Source organism: Moschus berezovskii, chromosome 9 (genome assembly GCF_049115385.1).
Source record: "Moschus berezovskii isolate FMDL1 chromosome 9, NW_MosBer_1.0, whole genome shotgun sequence".
NCBI lineage: Eukaryota > Metazoa > Chordata > Mammalia > Artiodactyla > Moschidae > Moschus > Moschus berezovskii.
In genome coordinates, this window is record NC_142468.1 from 79,735,770 (window position 1) to 79,756,731 (window position 20,962).

General features: G+C 35.7%; 1 protein-coding gene across 2 annotated transcripts in view; it reads left to right on the top strand.

Moving 5' to 3' along the window:
- Nucleotides 1–20,322, top strand: part of AP3S1 (adaptor related protein complex 3 subunit sigma 1) — a 76,862-nt gene extending 56,540 nt beyond the window's left edge. Inside the window, exons 5-6 of one of the 2 annotated variants that reach the window (XM_055435511.2) lie at nucleotides 10,322–10,429; nucleotides 19,606–20,322. In XM_055435511.2, the coding sequence (XP_055291486.1) occupies nucleotides 10,322–10,429; nucleotides 19,606–19,734 (237 nt within the window). In that variant the 3' untranslated portion in view covers nucleotides 19,735–20,322. The remainder of the gene's footprint in view (nucleotides 1–10,321; nucleotides 10,430–19,605) is intronic. The other variant, XM_055435512.2, reaches the window with a different exon arrangement.
- The last annotated feature ends 640 nt before the right edge of the window (nucleotides 20,323–20,962 follow it).

Here is a 20,962-nt window from a genome sequence, read left to right on the forward strand (position 1 = left end):
TCCCATCACTTCACGGCAAATAGATGGGGAAAGAGTGGAAACAGTGACAGACTTTATTTTGGGTGGCTCCAAAATCACTGCAAATGGTGACTGCAGCTTTGAAATTAAAAGACATTTGCTCCTTGGAAGAAAAGCTATGACCAACCTAGACAGCATATTAAAAAGCAGAGACATTACTTTATGAACAGAGGTCCATCTAGTCAAGGCTATGGTTTTTCCAGTAGTCATATATGGATGTGAGACTTGGACTATAAAGGAAGCTGAGTGCCGAAGAATTGATGCTTTGAACTGTGATGTTGTAGAAGACTTTTGAGAGTCCCTTGGACTTCAAGGAGATCCAACCAGTCCATCCTAAAGGAAATGAGTCCTGAATATTCGTTGGAAGGACTGATGCTGAAGCTGAAACTCCAAGACTTAGGCCACCTCATGGGAAGAACTGACTCATTGAAAAAGACCCTGATGGTGGGAAAGATTGAAGGTGGGAGGAGAAGGGGACAACAGAGGATGAGATGGTAGGATGGAATCACCGACGTGATGGACATGAGTTTGAATAAACTCCGGGAGTTGGTGATGGACAATGAAGCCTGGAGTGCTGCAGTCCATGGGGTCGCAAAGAGTCGGACATGACTGAGTGACTGAACTGAGCTGAGCTGTCCTTATTTTTGAAGAAATACCAATATGTGAAATGAGATTTATTTAGACCACTTAAAATTGTAAATACAGGTATTCATAGATGACTTTAGGTATATTGTTTAAATTTGTATTAGCAAATATATGTATTAAATTTTATTATCAAATTAGTAAGTATATGACCCACATAAGTACATAGATGCAAATGTTCTGCTGCTGCTGCTAAGTCACTTCAGTCGTGTCTGACTCTGTGCGACCCCATAGACGGAAACCCACCAGGCTCCCCCGTCCCTGGGATTCTCCAGGCAAGAACACTGGAGTGGGTTGCCATTTCCTTCTCCAATGTGTGAAAGTGAAAAGTGAAAGTGAAGTCGCTCAGTCGTGTCCGACCCTTAGCGACCCCATGGACTGCAGCCCACCAGGCTCCTCCATCCATGGGATTTTCCAGGCAAGAGTACTGGAGTGGCTTGCCATTGCCTTCTCGGAAGTGTTCTAGCATATCTTAAATAATATGTCATTTCATCATAATTGGCTATTCTGTCCTAATAAAAAAATCATATCTTAACAGTACTGTAGTTTTTAGAGTGGAGTTGTAACTCTGCTTTGCCTCCTCTTCACCCTTTTTCAAAACTCCTGCTCCTTTTGCAAGAGGAGAAGAGGAAGGTGTTCTTGTAAAACACATTTTACAGAATATTTATTGAGTCCTTCACACTCTGCAGGGTTATGTGGAAACTATCTGCTTACCCCAGTCCTGAAGTGGCTCACACTTGTTTTAGGAGGCCATGTGATTTCTGTGTGCCTCTTTTGTTTTTCTCACAGGCACACAGACAGCCATTAACACTATAGTGTTACTCGTATGTTTTATTATTTTAAAATTAAAATAATAACACTTACCTCCTTTAGAAACAAGTCAGATGACACTGAAGGCTATGTGATTAAACATGAAAGCTCTTCTTGCCGCACCCCTCCGTGTACCAACTCACCCCTACTGCACGGTGCTCCCAGGAGTCATTTCTCTTAACAGTGTGGCTTGGGAGGTTTCTGGTCTTTGTATGTATTTTCAAGGATATGCGTAGTTTTCTTGATTCAGTGAATGATCATGTTTTTATTTCACATAGTGTTCTGTGCCTTGCTTTTGTCTTCGTCTCTCTTTAGATCCTTCCATATCAATATATATGTGTCAGCTTTCTTAAGTGAAGTATATGCCATGTTTTACTTGACTACCCCTGTAGTAAGATATTAGTGCAGTCAAATTAAAAGACGTTTGCTGCCAAGGACCTCATTTCTAGCATAAATTACAACAAAGTAGCTTTTATGTTTTGAAAACAAGTGATAGTCCATAGAAAGGACTCTGTGTAATTTGACCTCCTTCCATTTCTTTGTTTTTAGATGCTTGTTTCTACTTGACTTGTAACTGTTAAAAAGTGAAATGTGTTTGATTTAATCTTCATTTACTCTCCAATGATTATATAGGCTTTACTCACCAAGATGCTGCTGTCTGTAGCACTATATATAAATATCTAATAAATGTGGTTTATTGATGGGGTAAACTGTTACATATACAAAGAATGCCATGTTTTTTTAACTTTTTAATTTTGAGATAATTGAGATAAATGATTCTGAAGAAAAAAAAATTGTTATATTGTCATCTAATACTTATTAGATTCACTTATTAGAGGCCAACAGTGGACATTATAATGCTGTATAAATAATAATAAAATAATACAGAGACCACGTAAACTTGTATGTTACAGTAGTTTTAAGCAGAAGTCTCATGTTCTTCAGTTCAGTCGCTCAGTCGTGTCCAACTCATTGCAGCCCCATGAATCACAGCACGCCAGGCCTCCCTGTCCATCAGCAACTCCCAGAGTTCACCCAAACTCATGTGCATTGAGTCAGTGATGCCATCCAGCCATCTCATTCTCGGTCGTCCCCTTCTCTTCCTGCCCCCAATCCCTCTCAGCATCAGGGTCTTTTCCAGTGAGTCAGCTCTTCGCATGAGGTGGCCTAAGTATTGGAGTTTCAGCCTCAGCATCAGTCCTTCCAATGAACACCCAGGACTGGTCTCCTTTAGGATGGACTGGTTGGATCTCCTTGCAGTCCAAGGGACTCGCAAGAGTCTTCTTCAGCACCACAGTTCAAAGACATCAATTCTTCGGCGATCAGCTTTCTTCACAGTCCAACTCTCACGTCCATACATGACCACTGGGAAAAAACCATAGCCTTGACTAGACAGACCTTTGTTGGCAAACTAATATCTCTGCTTTTTAATATGCTGTCTAGGTTGGTCATAACTTTCCTTCCAAGGAGTAAGTGTCTTTTAATTTCATGGCTGCAGTCACCATATGCAGTGATTTTGGAGCCCCCAAAAATAAAGTCTGACACTGTTTCCACTGTTTCCCCATCTATTTCCCATGAAGTGATGGGACCAGATGCCATGATCTTAGTTTTCTGAATGTTGAGCTTTAAGACAACTTTTTCACTCTCCTTTCACTTTCATCAAGAGGCTTTTTAGTTCCTCTTCACTTTCTGCCATAAGGGTGGTGTCATCTGCATATCTGAGGTTATTGATATTTCTCCTGGCAATCTTGGTTCTAGCTTGTGCTTCCTCCAGCCCAGCGTTTCTCATGATGTACTCTGCATATGAGTTAAATAAGCATGGTGACAATATACAGCCTTGACACACTCCTTTTCCTATTTGGAACCTGTCTCTTGTTCCATGTCCAGTTCCAACCATTGCTTCCTGACCTGCATATAGGTTTCTTAAGAGGCAGGTCAGATGGTCTGATATTCCCATCTCTTTCTGAATTTTCCACAGTTTATTATGATCCACACAATCAAAGTCTTTGGCATAGTCAATAAAGCAGAAATAGATGTTTTTCTGGAACTCTCTTGCTTTTTCCATGATCTAGCAGATGTTGGCAGTTTGATGTCTGGTTCCTCTGCCTTTTCTGCTGCTGCTAAGTCACTTCAGTCGTGTCCGACTCTGTGTGACCCCATAGACGGAAGCCCACCAGGCTCCCCCGTCCCTGGGATTCTCCAGGCAAGAACACTGGAGTGGGTTGCCATTTCCTTCTCCAACGTGTGAAAGTGAAAAGTGAAAGTGAAGTCGCTCAGTCATGTCCTACCCTTAGTGACCCCATGGACTGCAGCCTACCAGGCTGCTCCATCCATGGGATTTTCTAGGCAAGAGTACTGGAGTGGCTTGCCATTGCCTTCTCCATCTGCCTTTTCTAAAACCAGCTTGAACATCTGGAAGTTCACGGTTCATGTATTGCTGAAGCCTGGCTTGGAGAATTTTGAGCGTTACTTTACTAGCGTGTGAGATGAGTGCAATTGTGCAGTAGTTTGAGCATTCTTAAATTACTTAAATATGCACATGGCTGTTGCCTTTGATATTGTTCCTCTAAACTCTTTTTGGAAGCTTGTTTTTTCTTTAGCAATATATGCTTGTGTTAAAAGTTTTCAAGACGAATGAACAAAATATACAGAAGGAAGTAAGTCTCCTGTCTTCCTCAGTCCTCCAGTCCCATTCTTTAGGTAACTACTATCTATTAAAAAATATTTCTAACACATTGTACATCCATTGGAATGGCTAAAGTCCAGAACATCGATAACATCAAATTCTGGTAAGGATGTGGAGCAACAGAATTCTCATTCATTTCTGGTGGGAATACAAAATAGTAGTCACTATGGAAGACAGTTTGCCAATTCCTTTTTAAAAAAGTAAACATACTGTTATCATACAGTCCAGCATGAACATGGATGATTATAGCAGCTCTTTTCACAGTTGCCAAAACTTGGAAGTAACTGAGATATCCTTCAGTGGTAAATAGAAAAACAAGCTGTGTTATATTCAATCAATGGAATTTTATTCAGTGCTAAAAACAAATTATCAAACTATGAAAAGACATTGATGAACCTTAAAATACATATTGCTAACTATAGGAAACCAATCAGAGAAGGCTGTGTACTGAATGATTCCACCGGTATGGCATTCTGGAAAAGGCAAAGCTGTGCAAACACCGAAAAGATTAGTGCCTGTCAGGGTGGGGAAGGAGGGGAATGGAGGAATACATGGACCGTAGAGGGCATTTCGGGTACTCTCTGGGACACAGCGGTCATGGCTCTGTATCATAGAATGTAGAGCAGCAGAGGAGAGCTCTGAGAGTGACTGTGACTTTGGGTGACTTTGTCTCAGTGTAGGTTCTTTGGTTTTAACAGATTTGCCACTCTCAGTGGGCAATGTCTGTTAGAAGCCAGGGCTGTATGTATGGAATAGTCTCTGGACCTTCCTTTTAATTTTGTTGTGAACCTAAAACAGTTCTTAAAAGATAAAGTCTTATTTTTAAAATTATTTATGTTCCTTTTCCAGAATTTATCTGGGTATATCCAAGTGTGTGTATGTGTGTAATTTTTTTAGCATACCTCAATGGGACTGTATTATAGATATTGTTCTGTCCCACTCATTTGTTCATTTGATAACTTACCTATATTCCTGAAGAATCTGTATATTTCTCTCATTTTTAGGTGTGTGATAATTAATATGGTAGATTCACCATTTTAATTTTATATTTTTGTTTGCTCTTACCAACAGTTTCATTGATCATTTTTGTACATGTATCTGGCTCCGGTAACTTTTATTACTTTGTTAACTGACAGGCTCGTTTTCTCTTGCCTGTAACTTTCAATTCAATCTTTATTTTCTTGTAGAACTATGAGAATAGTGTGTACAATATAATCTCATTTGTGTACATTAGCTATGCACACACATATAACAAGTATGTGCGTCAGTTTTCTGGAAGGATATAAAGATACAAGTAACTGTGATTATCTTTGGATAGAGGGACCTAATAACAAAAGCAGAGGGTGGTAGAGACTATTTTTATATATGTTTCTGTTTTTCTTATATGGTGATTTTTTTAAAAAGTAAAAATAAAATTTAAAAGTTATGATCTATGTCCAGAAGAAGTTGTGTGGCTGGGTAGATAGGGCGTTTTCTTTTTTTTAAGCAAAAATACATTGTTAATGTGGTATTTGCCACTTTTTAAACACTTAAAAAATTCATAAAAGAGAGTGAAAACTTACTGAACTTTTAGGTGAACATCAAAGCAGTTTAGTAGATGAGTTGTAAGGATATTGTTACCCTTTTATTTCCATAAAAATCTGTTTTTACTAAGATTTATAAAACAAAATACTGAAATATGTCATCCATATGAGTTAGGGCTAAGCTGAAAGCAGAGCTTCTCCTCTTTCTCTTACTAAGTCTGCCAAAATTCTTCTCAATTCTTGGAACATGAATTTTTCTGTCACTGGACATGTTCATCTTCTAAATTTCCTCTCCTCATGTGCCATACTTTACTTTGGACATCTGGCGTGCTCAGTCCGTGGGGTTGCAAAGAGTTGGACACGACTTAGCAACTGAACAATAGCGACCTGGATAGTATTGGAGTAGCCTCCCAGTTGATAGTTCTCTTTCCCAAACTGTTTATCTCCTTGGATTTCTACATAACTTATGGTACCTCCTCACTGAGAATACAGGCTTTAGGCATTTATTATCTTTATAATGACTGAGATTATGTTTAGGAATTTAGCTCATATTTTCTGTCTCTTCAGGATCTAAATTTGCTTTCATAAGAATTTTTTTAACTTTGAGGACAAAGTTGCATACATTCTTAGAATTTGTTGCTTACAACTCACACTGGTAGGCTGCTCATGTTTTGATACCTCTAAACTTGGCAGACATTTCAGTATTACTGAAATCTACAGTTCCACCAATCTAGTGCTTGTGTTCTGAGATGTTTCGAAAGGCAGTAGAACAATGTGTGTAGGGATGAACCCACAAGAAAGCCTGAGCAAAATGGGGCTGGTGGAATTGCTACACATCTATCCGTGTTACAAGTCATGCTATCTCATGAGAATTTGTTTTACAAAGAAGAGAGGAATTTCTACTGCTAAAACAGAAGTTTTAATGAATCTCTTTTCCCTCAGTTCAGTTCAGTTGCTAAGTCCTGTCTGATTCTTTGCAACCCCATGGACTGCAGCATGCCAGGCTTCCCTGTCCATCACCAACTTCCGGAGCCTACTCAAACTCAGGTCCATCGTGTCAGTGATGCCATCCAACCACCGCTGTCATCCCCGTCTCCTCCTGCCTTCAATCTTTCCCATCATCAGGGTCTTTTCCAATGAGTCAGTTCTTCGCATCAGGTGGCCAAAGTGTGGGAGTTTCAGTTTCGGCATCAGTCCTTCCAGTGAATATTCAGGAACTGATTTCCTTTAGGATGGACGGGTTTGATCTCTTTTCAGTCCAAGGGACCCCCAAGAGTCTTCTCCAACACCACAGTTCAAAAGCGTCAATTCTTTGGTGCTCAGCTTTCTTTAGAGTCCAGCTCTCACATCCATCCATGACTACTGGAAAAACCAAAACTTTGACTAGACAGACTTTTGTTGGTAAAGTAATGTCTCTGCTTTTTAATAATGCTGTCTAGGTTGGTCATAGCTTTTCATCCGAAGAGAGCAAGTATCTTTTAATTTTGTGGCTGCACTCACTATCTGCAGTGATTTTGGAGCCCAAGAAAATAAAAGTCTGTCACTGTTTCCACTGTTTCCCCATCTATTTTCCATGAAGTGATGGGACCAGATGCCATGATCTTCATTTTTTGAATGTTGAGTTTTAGGCCAGCCTTTTCATTCTTCTCTTTCCCTTTTATTAAGAAGCTCTTTAGTTCCTCTTCACTTTCTGCCATAAGGATGGTGTCATCTGCATATCTGAGGTTATTGATATTTCTCCCTGCCATGACTTTTCTTTCTGAACACTTTTTACACAAACAGTACCTATTATAAGTAGTTTTACTATCTAGTTACCTTCTTGACCTTTAATTGGATCTTTATAAATTGAGACTAAAAAGTAATTTGCTATACTTATTATGAATAAATTATTTTATTTATTATTGTTAACAGAAGAAAACAAAGTATTGGACTTGGATGACTCAGATTTAGGTTTGAGTCATTAATTTGCTACATATTAGCTTATGTATCTTGAGTAAGCTGGTTTATTCTCTCAGTGTAACAGGTTAATGTGAGAATTAAATCAGACACTATAAGTCCAACGACATCAAAACAAAGTTTTAATAAATGTTATCTGGTAAAAGAAAGGATAGTAGTCGAAGTGATGATATTTAGTACTATTTTTTAAAGCTTCTGTAGCTTCTGATTTTATTTTGTTTGTTAAGGAAGAATAATTTCTAGAATTTTTCAGAATTGGAGTGTGACGTGTCCAACTTTCCAAAATGAAACATTAGTAAATAATGATAATATATCATTTTAAAAATCATGAATATATTTGCATGAAATCCTAAAAGAATGAAAATCAAATAGCTTAATTCTATATTTAACTTTTTAAAAGTTTTTGTTTTTTAAAAAAAAGACCTATAAGGTACTGTGCTACAGTACCTTTCATGAATTTGTTTAATCCTTACAATACCTCTATGAGGTACCTATGCTATTCTACCTCTGTTTTACAGGTAACAGAGAGGCCAAGTAACTACTGAAGCGTGTACAGCTAATAAGTGATAGTCAGTATTTACACCTGTATACTTTCACAGTCTCCATTCTTAATGCTGCCACATTATTTTAAAAATGTATATTACAGCACAGTAGACTGCTCTTTGACACCCACTTCAGCTTTGAATTGGTGCTTTTTGATTCAGTAAATTCCTTATAATAGAATACCTGGGTTAGAGCTTTTCTGCCCAATGGAAAATGATATTTTTGTCATTGTAATGTTTTTGATTGTGAAAAATCTGAGTAATTAGATATGTAGAGAGAGCTTTGGGGCAAAAGTATTATTGAAAGTGAAAGTTGCTCAGTCTGTCCGACTCTTTGTGACCCCATGGACTGTGTATTCTCCTAGGCAGAATACCAAAGCCTTTTGCTTCTCCAGGGGATCTTCCCAACCCAGAGATCAAACCCAGGTCTCCCGCATTGCAGGAGGATTCTTTACCAGCTAAGCTACAAGGGAAGCCCAAGAATACTGGAGGGGGTAGCCTATCCCTTCTCCAGCTGATCTTCCCAACCCAGGAATCAAATCAGGGTCTCCTGCATTGCAGGTGGATTCTTTATCAACTGAGCTATCAGAGAAGCCCAAAAGTATTATTCAAGTAGCTATAATGTAAAGAAAGCACCACTTCCTATAATATAACGAAAGCGCTACTTCCCAGGTGGTGCTGTGCTATGTCAGAGAAGGCAATGGCAAGCCACTCCAGTACTCTTGCCTAGAAAATCACATGGACAGAGGAGCCTGGTGGGCTGCAGTCCATGGGGTCGCTACTAGTTGGACACGACTGAGCAACTTCACTTTCACTTTTCACTTTCACACATTGGAGAAAGAAATGGCAACCCACTCCAGTGTTCTTGCCTGGAGAATCCCAGGGATGGCGGAGCCTGGTCGGCTGCCGTCTATGGGGTCGCACAGAGTTGGACACGACTGAAGCGACCTAGCAGCAGCAGCAGCAGCAGCTGTGCTATGCTATGCTAGAAAGAAAAGTAAGTGAAGTCACCGAGTCATGTCAGACTCTCTGTGACCCCATAACCTACCAAGCTCCTCCATCCGTGGGGTTTTCTAGGCAAGAGTACTGGAGTGGGTTGTCATTTCCTTCTCCAGGGGATCTTCCTGACCTAGGGATTAAACCCGGGTCTTTTGCATTGCAAGCAGACTCTTTACCATCTGAGCCACCAGGAGCTCAAAAAGGGCGTGTTGCCTCCCTATCGGGGAATCAAATCCCAGTCTCCCATATGACAGGCAGGAATACTCAGCACTATACTAACAAGGATGCTAAGTCATTTCAGTCTTGTCCAACTCTGTGCAGTCTTTTGGACTGTAGCGTGCCAGGCTCCTCTGTCCATGGGATTCTCCAGGCGAGGATTCTGGAGTGGGTTACCATGCCCTTCTCCAGAGGAATCTTCCCAATCTAGGGATCAAACCTGCATCACTTGTATCTCCTGGATTGGCAGGCAGGTTCTTTACCACTAGTGCCAAAGAAAATCTGCCTACCAATGCAGGAGACAGGAGAGATAGCGGTTTGATACCTGGGTCTGGAAGATCGCCTGGAGAAGGAAATGGCACCCCACTCCAGTATTCTTGCCTGGAAAATTCCATGGACAGAGGAGCCTGGTGAGCTACAGTCCATGAGATTGCAAAGAGTCAGACTGAGCAAATGAGCACAATATAAAAAACAAAAATTACTTCATTTTAAATCTAGAGCTAGTAGTAAGGCCACATAGCCTTATTAAGTACCTTGAGCATAAAACAACTTAATAATTATTGATGAAGAATCTGGTATAAACGGCCCTAATAGGTCATTTTTTTAGCTTTAATTTTGATACTATAATCATGGTAGCTAATGTTTATAGATTATTTATTTTTTGGGTGCTTCCATGGTGGTTGACCTCGCTTAATCTTCTCAGCACTCTAGGAAGGAGATATTATTATTATCCCTGTTTTACAGCTCATTAAACTAAGATTTAAAGAGGTTTGTATATCTAAGGCTTCACAGCAGTGTATTATGAACTCTCACTCCAAATTATTTTTATTTTATAGCTCATAAAACAGACACAGCAGTATTTAAAAGAAAAATTACTGGAATCATGAAACATAGTTTTCTTTATGGGTGTGTATTATATTTTCCTTTAGGTTCACAATATTCTTGCAGAAATGGTGATGGGGGGAATGGTATTGGAGACCAACATGAATGAGATTGTTACACAAATTGATGCACAAAATAAACTGGAGAAATCTGAGGTAAGAATGGAAAGTGCTCTAGTTAATGAAGGGAGTGAGCGTGATCATAAATTATGCATGATTTGTAGTTTTCACTGTTTGTCCTTCAATATCACCTTTTAGTGCAGCTGGTAGGTTTATTCAGCTTTGAAAATAAATGGAATATACACATTTTAGTATGTTAAATGTTCTGTGACCACTGTCCACCAAATAGTTTTGTGTATTCTTTTAGCCACAGTCATAATTGCTGAGTAATAAATAAAATTCCCAATTCTTATTGCTTAAAAAAAGTTATTTACTTGAATAGTGGAATCAGTATTTGTTACATTCTTAGTCATTAATTATCCAAGAAATCTTAGAACTGGTTTTCAAAGATATATGAATTTAATATTTTATAAATCCATTTCTGAAAAAGGAAAGGAGAGAAAATGGAATTCCCATAAGGAAGTGATATTAATAATAGGTGGTTAGTAGGCCTGAATGAACATTGAAAAAAAAAGAAATTCAGCACTCTACTCTTTTATTTCTGGATCCTGTCAAAGGTCACGGACACATTACCTAAATCATATATACTTCATACAATGACCCATGTATTCATGGCTTTTGTTGCATTCTAGAAGAGCAAGATTTGGTGATATACAGCTGACTTTGTGCTGTTAGGTTGAGTGAATGAGGACCAGCCAGCACTTTAGCTTTGTGTAAACCTCTGCTTTATGATTGCATGCTTCTTCCCTCAATAACAAAGCTGAATATAACAGGTGCTGAAGCTGAACCCCTCAAGTGGGCATTATTTTAGTGGTTTCTTATTGCTGTAGAAGAAATTTAGAAAGATGAATAGTCTTGATACCTCATTTAGCACTATACATGTTTGAGGATACCCTTACCTTTGATATTTATACTCATAACTCAGAGTAGAAGACTAATTTTATTTATAATTATTAGTACAGGTATTTGGATAATCTAAAGTAAATATTACTATAAAAGCAGAGAAAGATTAAAAATATGCTAGTATTGATTTACAACAGGTGAGTTGTGAAGAATTTTTATCTTGTTGGCTCTTTAAAGGATCAGCTTAACAAAGTGCTGTGCTCATTGTAATTAAATGAAATACAGGATGGTGGATAAATCTGAAATCTGAAGGTTAGAAACAGTTGAAGTTTTGTATAAAAGTCTTTTCCAGTGTTCTATTTTAAATTAAAATAAGTCCTACATTCCTCCTTATCTCAGTCTATTATCTTTCTTGGTGTCCCAAAGGAGGGGCTTGAAATGGGGAAGAACTTAAAATTATGACTCTTTTAAGTAATTGTATATATTTTATATGTTCTACAACCAGTTTTTAAAATAGTGGTTTTTGAAAAGGGAAAACAAATTAGATTGATAGAGAAAATTTCATTTTAGGACAAGGAAAAGGGCTCAGAATATTTAGTAGAGTTGGCTTGCAATGGATTTTTCGGTATGGAAAAAGATTTACTATAAGCTCTAAGCTATAGTTTTTAAGGTCTTAAAATGATAATTTATGTAATCTGTTAAACTTTGCTTTGCAAAACTGTCTGGACATAGATTTTAAATGCTAAGACACAGACAGTGATACAGTCCCTTAATAATTAGTCCAAAGTGAGTGGATATGTGGTAATTTATAAATTCTGTGTAATCATCTGTAAAAACAAATCAACCTCTTGTCTGGAATTTTCGCCTTTCCAGGTATTTAATTCCTTTCCTTTGGTGGTGCCCTTCACCCCTTTTCCTCCTTAGTTTGCTCTCTGTAATATTGATAGAAGTCATGAGAGACCTATAATTATTCCATAATGGATATTTGCTTTTTGATTGTCCAGTAAAACTTTGTTAATAAGCCAATTTTTCTTATCTATAAAGAGCGGTAAATTAAAGAATTGACGTTTTCAGTGGAAATAGTTACAAGAATATTAAAACTTTTAAAATGTCCTTTCACCCCAACAGTGCTGTTTAAACTGGTTTTTAATCCTAGGGAATGAATACTTCCGTTTTTCATCCACTGATCATTTTTTAACATGTATAATCAATTGTTGTCTATTGCCAAATTAGTTTTTCTTCTTAACAGAAAAGTATGTTTTAAATCTGATGGGATAAACTAACGTTATATGTTTATCAAGCATTTCCCTATATGTGATATTTGCTAATATTTTACTCACAAGATAGAATTTTGAGTCCTAGTGAAGCCATAATTTAGTTCTGATCACATTTTAAGAAATTGTGTTGAAGCAACATTGACTTTGTGTAATTTTCCAGTAATTTTCATATATGTTAAATGTGTTTGGAAGGCTGCTAGCTTTATTCCAGACACAGTGAAATGTTAAGATTTTCATATGGGTTTCGTTTCTGTATTATTTAATTTGGTTATATCTACCAAATATATGACTGCAGAATAATCCAAAATTATTTGTGAGCAAACTGTAAGCTTTTATAAATCTTACTCTTACAAAATTTTAGTTAAAATGTATTATATAAGCAAAAATTTCCAAAGAAAATCTTAAAGTTCAGAAAACCATGATTGATTAAAAGACTTATTTATCATATTCTAAAGATTAAAAGTATTGTTTAGAATATCATGTGTCTTTTAAAAAGCCTGGATGTTGTCACGGTACAATTTTTAAAATATAACATGGATGTTTCAAGGTCCCTTTAACTTTGTCAGAAATAAAAAGATTTCATTATTTTAAAAATAGTGTATTTCCAGTAACAGTCAAAAGTGAGCCAGTTTAATTCCCATTACCTAGACAAATAGAAGCAAAGGTCACTCAGATCTTTTGAAAGATGGGAAACAAACATAACGCTCTGAAAAGATTTTCCTCTATCCTGCTTTAATAGATAAATGGTTTACTATAATGTTGGGATCTTGGGAAAGGAGGGCTTAAGCTGGGAGGTTGTTGGGACTTGGGGACATGGAAGAGGCACTCAGGATCTGCCTAGGTGTGAAAAGACTCCCTGGGGGTGGAGGTAGAGGGGTGGGGCTGGGGAGATATGTATTTCATGTGATTTTCAAGATGAATAAATGGGTCTGAATTTAGTCACTACTTTTTAAAAGTCAGTCCTCTATTTTCCGAACATCCTGATCTTTCTAGCTCTTTCCATTCTTCTCTCTTACAGACCTTTATCTTTCAATCTCCCAGACAGGACAGGTAGACAAGGTATTGCTGACTTTGAGAAAAATGTACTTTAACAAAGGGAAAGCAAAATGATGTCAAAGGCAATTAATTATTTAGGCCAGACTCAAAAATTCTTTGTGTTAATGAACCCATATAGTCCCTGTAGCTATTTTCCATTCTAGTTTCTCCTGTAGTTATTCATCTTTGATTGAACTTAGTGTATTTTATTAGTATATCATTGATGTCTTGTTTGTTCTGTTTTGTCTGCCTGCATTGTGAAGGACAGTTTAAATTTTTTGTTCTTTTTTTTTTTTAGAAGCATTGTCATTTAACTGATTAATTACATTTGTAGAAATGACTATTTACTTTGTATATATAAATTAGTTTATTTTGAGCACCATATGGCAGAACCAATCTTAATTTAACTCACAGATACTTTTCCCTCATCTTTCTAAATTAGGATTCTATTAATAACATAAAATTGCCTGCTGGGTTTTAGAAGCTCTGAATTTAAAAACCAAAAGCTGAACCTTTAGAGATTTGGATACAAAGTGGGAACCCACAAAGGCTTAGAACAGTGACTGTTAAATAGTCCCTTTCCTCCCACTTAATGGTTTTCAGTTCCAAAGTCTTAACAGAATTGCTTTTACAGTTTTGACTGACAGATGAATATTGAAAGTGGCCAGCAAAATAAGATCAGAAATTTTCTAAAATTGAACTAAATGCTCTGAAACATGGAATTAAATATATTGACCAAACTAAAATGGATTTCTACTGTAGCAAACTTCTGATATCTAAATATATCATAATATGACTCAATAAGATATTGTAAACCTTGAAAATTTTTGCAAAGCATATTGGCAAAAATTGGAAATGTTTTAAATAGACTCCTAGCCCTGCAAAACTAAATTTTCTCTGCTATCTCCTGTGAATTTTTCACACCACAAGTTACCTGTGTGAATTACTGTTAATCATTTCCATGTAGAGATGATAATGAACAACTTTTTGTACAGAGCCATTTCAGGAAAAATGAAAATGTTTACATACCTCCATTTAAATTTTCAAATGAAAATACTTTATTGAGTCGCATGCAGGGAAAAAATATATAAACTTAGGTTAGCTATTATAGTAATTAGAAAAGTGCCACTGAGACTTTGGCACCATTTTTTAGACACTAGATTATTACTTCCCATACTGGTGGTTTTATAATTTCTTATCCTGGGTTTGTAGGCCTTGTATCGTGAAGCTGGGGACACACTTTTGAACCCCAGATCTGTATTACTGTATCCCTGGAACAGAAAATACATAATGGGTCTCATTTGTTCCCTTAATCTCAAATCACTGCCACTTTCTACATTCCAGTCTTTATGTTACATTGTTTTTCTAGTACAGAACCATCAGTAACTTGGTCTTATAACGTCTATCACTAAAACTACTGATTTGCTTTTTTTTAAATCAAGTATCTATTTTCAAAGAATAGAGAACAAGAAAAGTGGCCCTCAGATACAGATGCTGGAAAGTCAGCTTGTGAGTTGGTTCTGCCCCTCTACCTTGACATGCCCAGTTATCCTCTACTTCCCAATTATGGTGAAGACTCTGGAGGTCACGTGTAATGGTCAAAGCTATTTATATTAAATCCATAAATGACATCAGTCTGCTATATTTCTTTCACACAGGTAAATCCTTATCTTAAATCCATAAATGACATCGGTCTGCTATATTTCACACAGGTAAATCCTATGCTAGAAATTAAAACTATAATTTAAGATTACATAAAATTACTAGACCTAAAAGGTTTACAATTTTTAAACATTCTCATTTTGATAAAAATTTTCATAACATGCCATCGTTCTTGCTCACTAGAGGACTGCCAGCAGCATTTCTGATCAGTTTATAATTGCAATTTTAAAACACTGCCTTTAAAGCAAAGAGCAAGCCTGTCCCAGTTTAAAAGTTATTCTGCCTTAAATTCAGAAATTAAAATATTGACATTTTCCGTTCTGCTCAAAACATGCTTTCAAAACCTGCCATTATTTTGTTAATGATTTTGAGTCTGAAACCATTTAATACTGTGTTTATTAATGTTGATGTTCTTTCACTTTGCTGTTAGGTCAAAATTATGAATTGTGCATATAGCAACTTCCAGCAGGATGCGTGGGTAAAGGTTTTAGTATGTAAAAATTATTCCAGCTACCATCTTATTATGGTCTATTTCAAGCTTGAAAAAATATTTTAAGATGGTAGAATATTTTATGTGTTAGATGAAGTAAATATCTAGGTTCTTTCCTTTTCCCTTGGAGAAAGCTAATTGCTTATTGCATGAGGAAAAGGGAGCCTTCAGAGTCTTTGAATGAAATATATTTTATAATGCTGCTTTTTCATTTTTGCTTGCACACATTTTGTTTATTTTTGGGTCTGGCAATTAAAAAAAAATCAAAAACGAATCATATCCATCCATTACTATCTTTGTGATTCAAGTGCTTGAAATTTCTGAGAGTATGTCTGTATAAGTCTTCTATCTGTTTGGCCTCATTTTGGTATACTTGCAGACTTCATTTTGTTTTCTTTCTCTTAATTCTGTTAATTTATTTAATCTCATGGGAGAGAAAACATGATCATTCTTTTATATACTGTACTTCATTCTTCCATCCGATTCATACTCTTAACTGCTTTGGATTCATGTATTGTTTTTGTTAGTGAAGTTGCTGCAGTTTACCTGCCATGGTGGTGCTGAGTATAACAGCTTAGATGGAAACAAGTTATTTCTCCAGTAGGGTTTCATTCTTTTTATTTCTGCTTTATGTCAACTGGGTAATCTTAAATCTATAAGAGCTATGTTGTACTGTCAGAAGTATCTTATTTTTACATTTTAAACTGTACGTACTACTAACAAGATAGGTAAAACTTAATTTCTGTAAATTTCAGTGTTAAAAAAAATTGTGTTAGTAAATGTTATCTTGTTTTGAGTATATCTAAAAAACCTCAACTCAGATGAAAATTCCTTACCTTTTTGTTGGCAAACTGATTTTCTAATGGCAAATTACCTCTTTTACATTTTATTCTTTAATAAAAATGTTTCAGACTTCACATTCATGGAAGTCTGAAACTGAAATGTGTTTCTAGCAGTTCTGGTGTTAACTATCTGACTGACATGAAGTCTATTATTTTTTAAAGTCTGAATTTTTGTACATTAACAGCTCATTTAAGCATCTACTTACTGATCAATAGTCCTCATGTTTTTCTTTCCATTTTATATTCTATAGAATCTGATTTCTTAAAATGTTAGGTTAATTAAAATTTAATTGAAGTACACATTACAATTTTTAAGTTTTCTATCATTTAAATTTGTGACATAATACACAGAAGTATTGAATATGCTTGAGAAATAATTTGATTCTCTTAATTCATTTGCGTGTTCTGAGTAGTTACCACCCTTTGCATGTCTATGGCTTGCTGCTTATGTTTAGAGGAATTGTAGTTTGTTGACTTAGAAACTTTTTGGTTTTATGTAGTATGAATTTGGCACATATATGCTATTTAAATCAATTGCTATTTTGACTTTATATATTCTTATTAGCAGCCAACAGTCAACACCATCTGTGGTCACAAAGAAACGACTTAATCTAATGATATTTAACAGGATGCAATTTTATTCTCTAGTTTAGCTGCTTATGGTACAGGGTATTATGAGGGGAAAAAAGCTTCTTGACAAGGACATTTAATACTACAAAAATGAATTTTTACTACTTATAAATGTTAAGCATAGCATCCAGTAAAACAGATGGACACATACACACACATGCACCACTACCTTTTCTCTCTCTTTTTCTCAATAGTAAAAATCCTCTAATAATCCATGTCTTTTAAAATATTTGTAGTTAAATACTTTGTCAGTGCTTTACTATATACTCATAACTAGCACCTGGTATTTAAATTCCAGAGTAGAAATAGGAGCAAGTTACTTATATAATTATAAAAATTATAAAACCTTTTTACCTGGAAAAATAACTATTTCCAGGTTGTCTGTAATTTTGTTAAATAATTTTTGTTCCCTCAGAAAACAGCATACTTTCTAGTAAAAGGAAGAAAGCCTACAACATGGTAAAGCTCTTTGAATTAGAGTCTTCTCTGATTCTAAACCATTCTAAATTTTGGTAGCTAAACACTGAACTTGAAAATATCAAGTTGGCATGTGTGCTGAGTCGCTTCAGTTGTGTCTGACTCTGCGACTCTGTGGACGGTAGCCCGCCAGGCTCCTATGTCCATGGGATTCTCCAGGCAAGAATACCGGAGTGGGTTGCCATGCCCTCCTCCAGGGGGTTTTCCCGACCCAGGGATCAAACCCATGTCTCTTGCATTGGCAGACGGGTTCTTTACCACTAACGCCACCTGGGAAGCCCAAATAATATTCATCTGTATCTCAACATCTTTTGGGGGGCAGTTGGAGAGAAGTGGGGTATAACAAAAACTGCATTATTTCAGGTAGGTATAAATGTAGAGGTCAATCAAATTTTTAGTTATACATCAAAAACAACTAACCTCCATTCAATTATAAAAATTGAATTCTCCGGCCCTGTTTAGTCTTTAACTGGCTATGGAGTTTTTCATCCATATCACCCTTATCGTTGCCTGTGTGGACCATATATATTATTAATACTATTTTGCTGTTTTTTCTATTATTTCCAATTCTGACTTGATAATCCATGGCTTTTATTTCCGTGCTTAACAATGTTTGTATCCTTTATTCAGCTAATAGTTTACACTGGCCTATTTTGTATCAGTCAAGATTTTTCTCAGGTAACAGCTTTATTATTATTATTTTTTAATTAACAAAAGAGGTAGGATTACATAAGAGAAAAAACAAACTACATTACAAAAAGGGACATTAAAACTCATCTTTCTAATAACATGGACACTGTCTCATATATGAAATCTAAGCAAAGTGGAAGATTTGTTTTTGTTATTTAATTGATTTTGTGCAAAATATTGTATGGTACTGAATTCCCATATGTTTGTTGACTTTTTTATATAACCTGAATAAAAATTGATGAAATCTGATTAATATATAAATTAAACCTTAAAAACATAATGATGATTGATGTAGCTTTTTGAGAAAAGTGATGTATATGCATTTTTCTTATAATTTTAAGCATGTTTTCTCTCAAAATTTTTCACAAATTATCAATTTTCCTTCTGAGATGAGAGCCAGATATTGTACACCGATGACATCGGAAATTGTTAAATTCATGTCTTCATATATATCCTGCCGTTTGCATTCATGCTGTTTCTTTCTCTAAATTTGTATATTATAAACTGAACATATGTTGAATCTACTTTATATGACAACATATTTTTAATCATTATATTTTTACTAATGCATTGAAGGGTTGGATTGAGCCTCTTCTTACAGTTTCATTTTTTGACAGAACCATTCTCTTTGGATTGAGGCTTCATTTTAAAAGCCTGATTTTGTTTTTTAATGTTCTGGAACTTTCCTAGAAAAGTTTAGAAGAACCTCTACAGTTGTAAAAAATAATTTTAAAAAGCTTTATTGTATTGAAATGTTTTAAGGGTTTAGCCCTAAGAAACTAAACAAACATGATTTATTACTTTCAATTTTTATTTCACAGCATATATTAATGATAAATGCCAGTTTAAAAGCAAAAACCCAAAATCTATCACAGTTGTTGCAAGAGGTGTCTAATAAGGAAAGTAATGTTAAATATGCTTCATGTTTATATCATGTCAGTTAAATCAAGATAAAGGTGAAGATCTAGCTATGCAATTTAAATATTTTGTGTGATGTTTCCATAGTACAAGTTAATTTGTATTTACATATAAATCTTTACATTGTTATCATTGCATGTATTCACTGTATTTTTTAATGTGTCAACTGTTAATCTCTTTATAGATTAGTATTTCAAAGTAACCATTCCATACCAATTCAAACTACCATCTGGTCTCTAAGCTTGTTATATGAAAATCTTTTACCATTGTCCTCCAGTTTTAGTGTTTTTTGATGAGCTACACCTGAGTTGTTCATTTTCTTTTTCTTTTATTTGCTTCTGTATACAGGCTGGCTTAGCAGGAGCTCCAGCCCGTGCTGTATCAGCTGTAAAGAATATGAATCTTCCTGAGATCCCAAGAAATATTAACATTGGTGACATCAGTATAAAAGTGCCAAACCTGCCCTCTTTTAAGTAAAAAATTAAAAAGGCCACTCCCAGGTAAAACCCAGGGGAAAAAGTCATCTAAGTTTACCATGCAGTTGTTTACCAAAAATAAAGGAGGAGAGTCTTAACTTTTACTCTTGGATTTAAGTCAAGGTACTGTATAGACATTATATAAAATCAGTATGGAAGTTCAGTGTTGCTTTTCTTGCTCAGTGGTTTTGAAGAAATTAAGTAGTTCCAGTATGTTTTTTTTTTCCTTTATTTTCTAAACTGCATTCCTGTGGCCACCTAAGGCATGCCTGTATGTATTGGCTATTACAGTATTTCAAAAAGTGTTCAGGACATTTCTTTAAATTGTGTACAACCCAAAATGTTGGTGTTTTGTATGGATCACAAGTGCAGCATTCCTTAATAATTTCTGTTATTTGTCACAATTGTTATTTAAAGAACGAAGTATGTATTGCATGAAAACATTATGACCTATTTCTCTTAGCTTAAATAAACTCCAAGGTAACCGGACTTACAAAGCACCGTTCTGTTTGCCTGATATCTACTTTAGCAATAATTTTTTTTACGACCCTCTGACTCAACAAAATAAAGTATATTTTATCACTGTTAAGCAGCTGTTAATGTTGATTTTTTTAATTTATATTTTTAACATTCAGAAGCTCATTATTATAAAATTATATTATTTCACAAGTCAAGAGCAGTGTATCACATAATTTGCCCATATTTTCATATTTAGTCTTATTTTGTGATCCATGAGTGGGGTTCCTCTTCCAGTTAGAGTAAGGTTTTCCCTGTAGTTCCAGTCCCCTCTCCCCAAATGTTCTTTTTTTGAAACATTTCCTTAGATCTGTGGCATATATGAATTTTACTCCAAGGTCTGGGGTATAAGAAAAGTCACTATTTTTTTTTTAATAAAATTAATCTGACTCTTAGCCCCATCCAGGAAATTCAGTCTGTGATTATCGGGATTTCCATCAGTTGAGAGGTGTATCAAAGTCCTTGAAGAAGGTTATGCAAAGCAGAACATGCGGGGAAGTCCCTGCTCTTCAGTCATTTTACAAATGTTTTAGTCATTTGACAAATGTGCCAGGTTAACAAGTCCCTTTCCTAATGGAGCTATATACAGTACCACACAAGGGTGCCTGGCAATATGTATTTTTTCTTTTTAATTTTTCTGGGGGAGAGGTGTGAATTATGGAAAAATTTAAGTTTTTGTAAATTAGGGAAACTAACGGGCCGGATTATGCTTT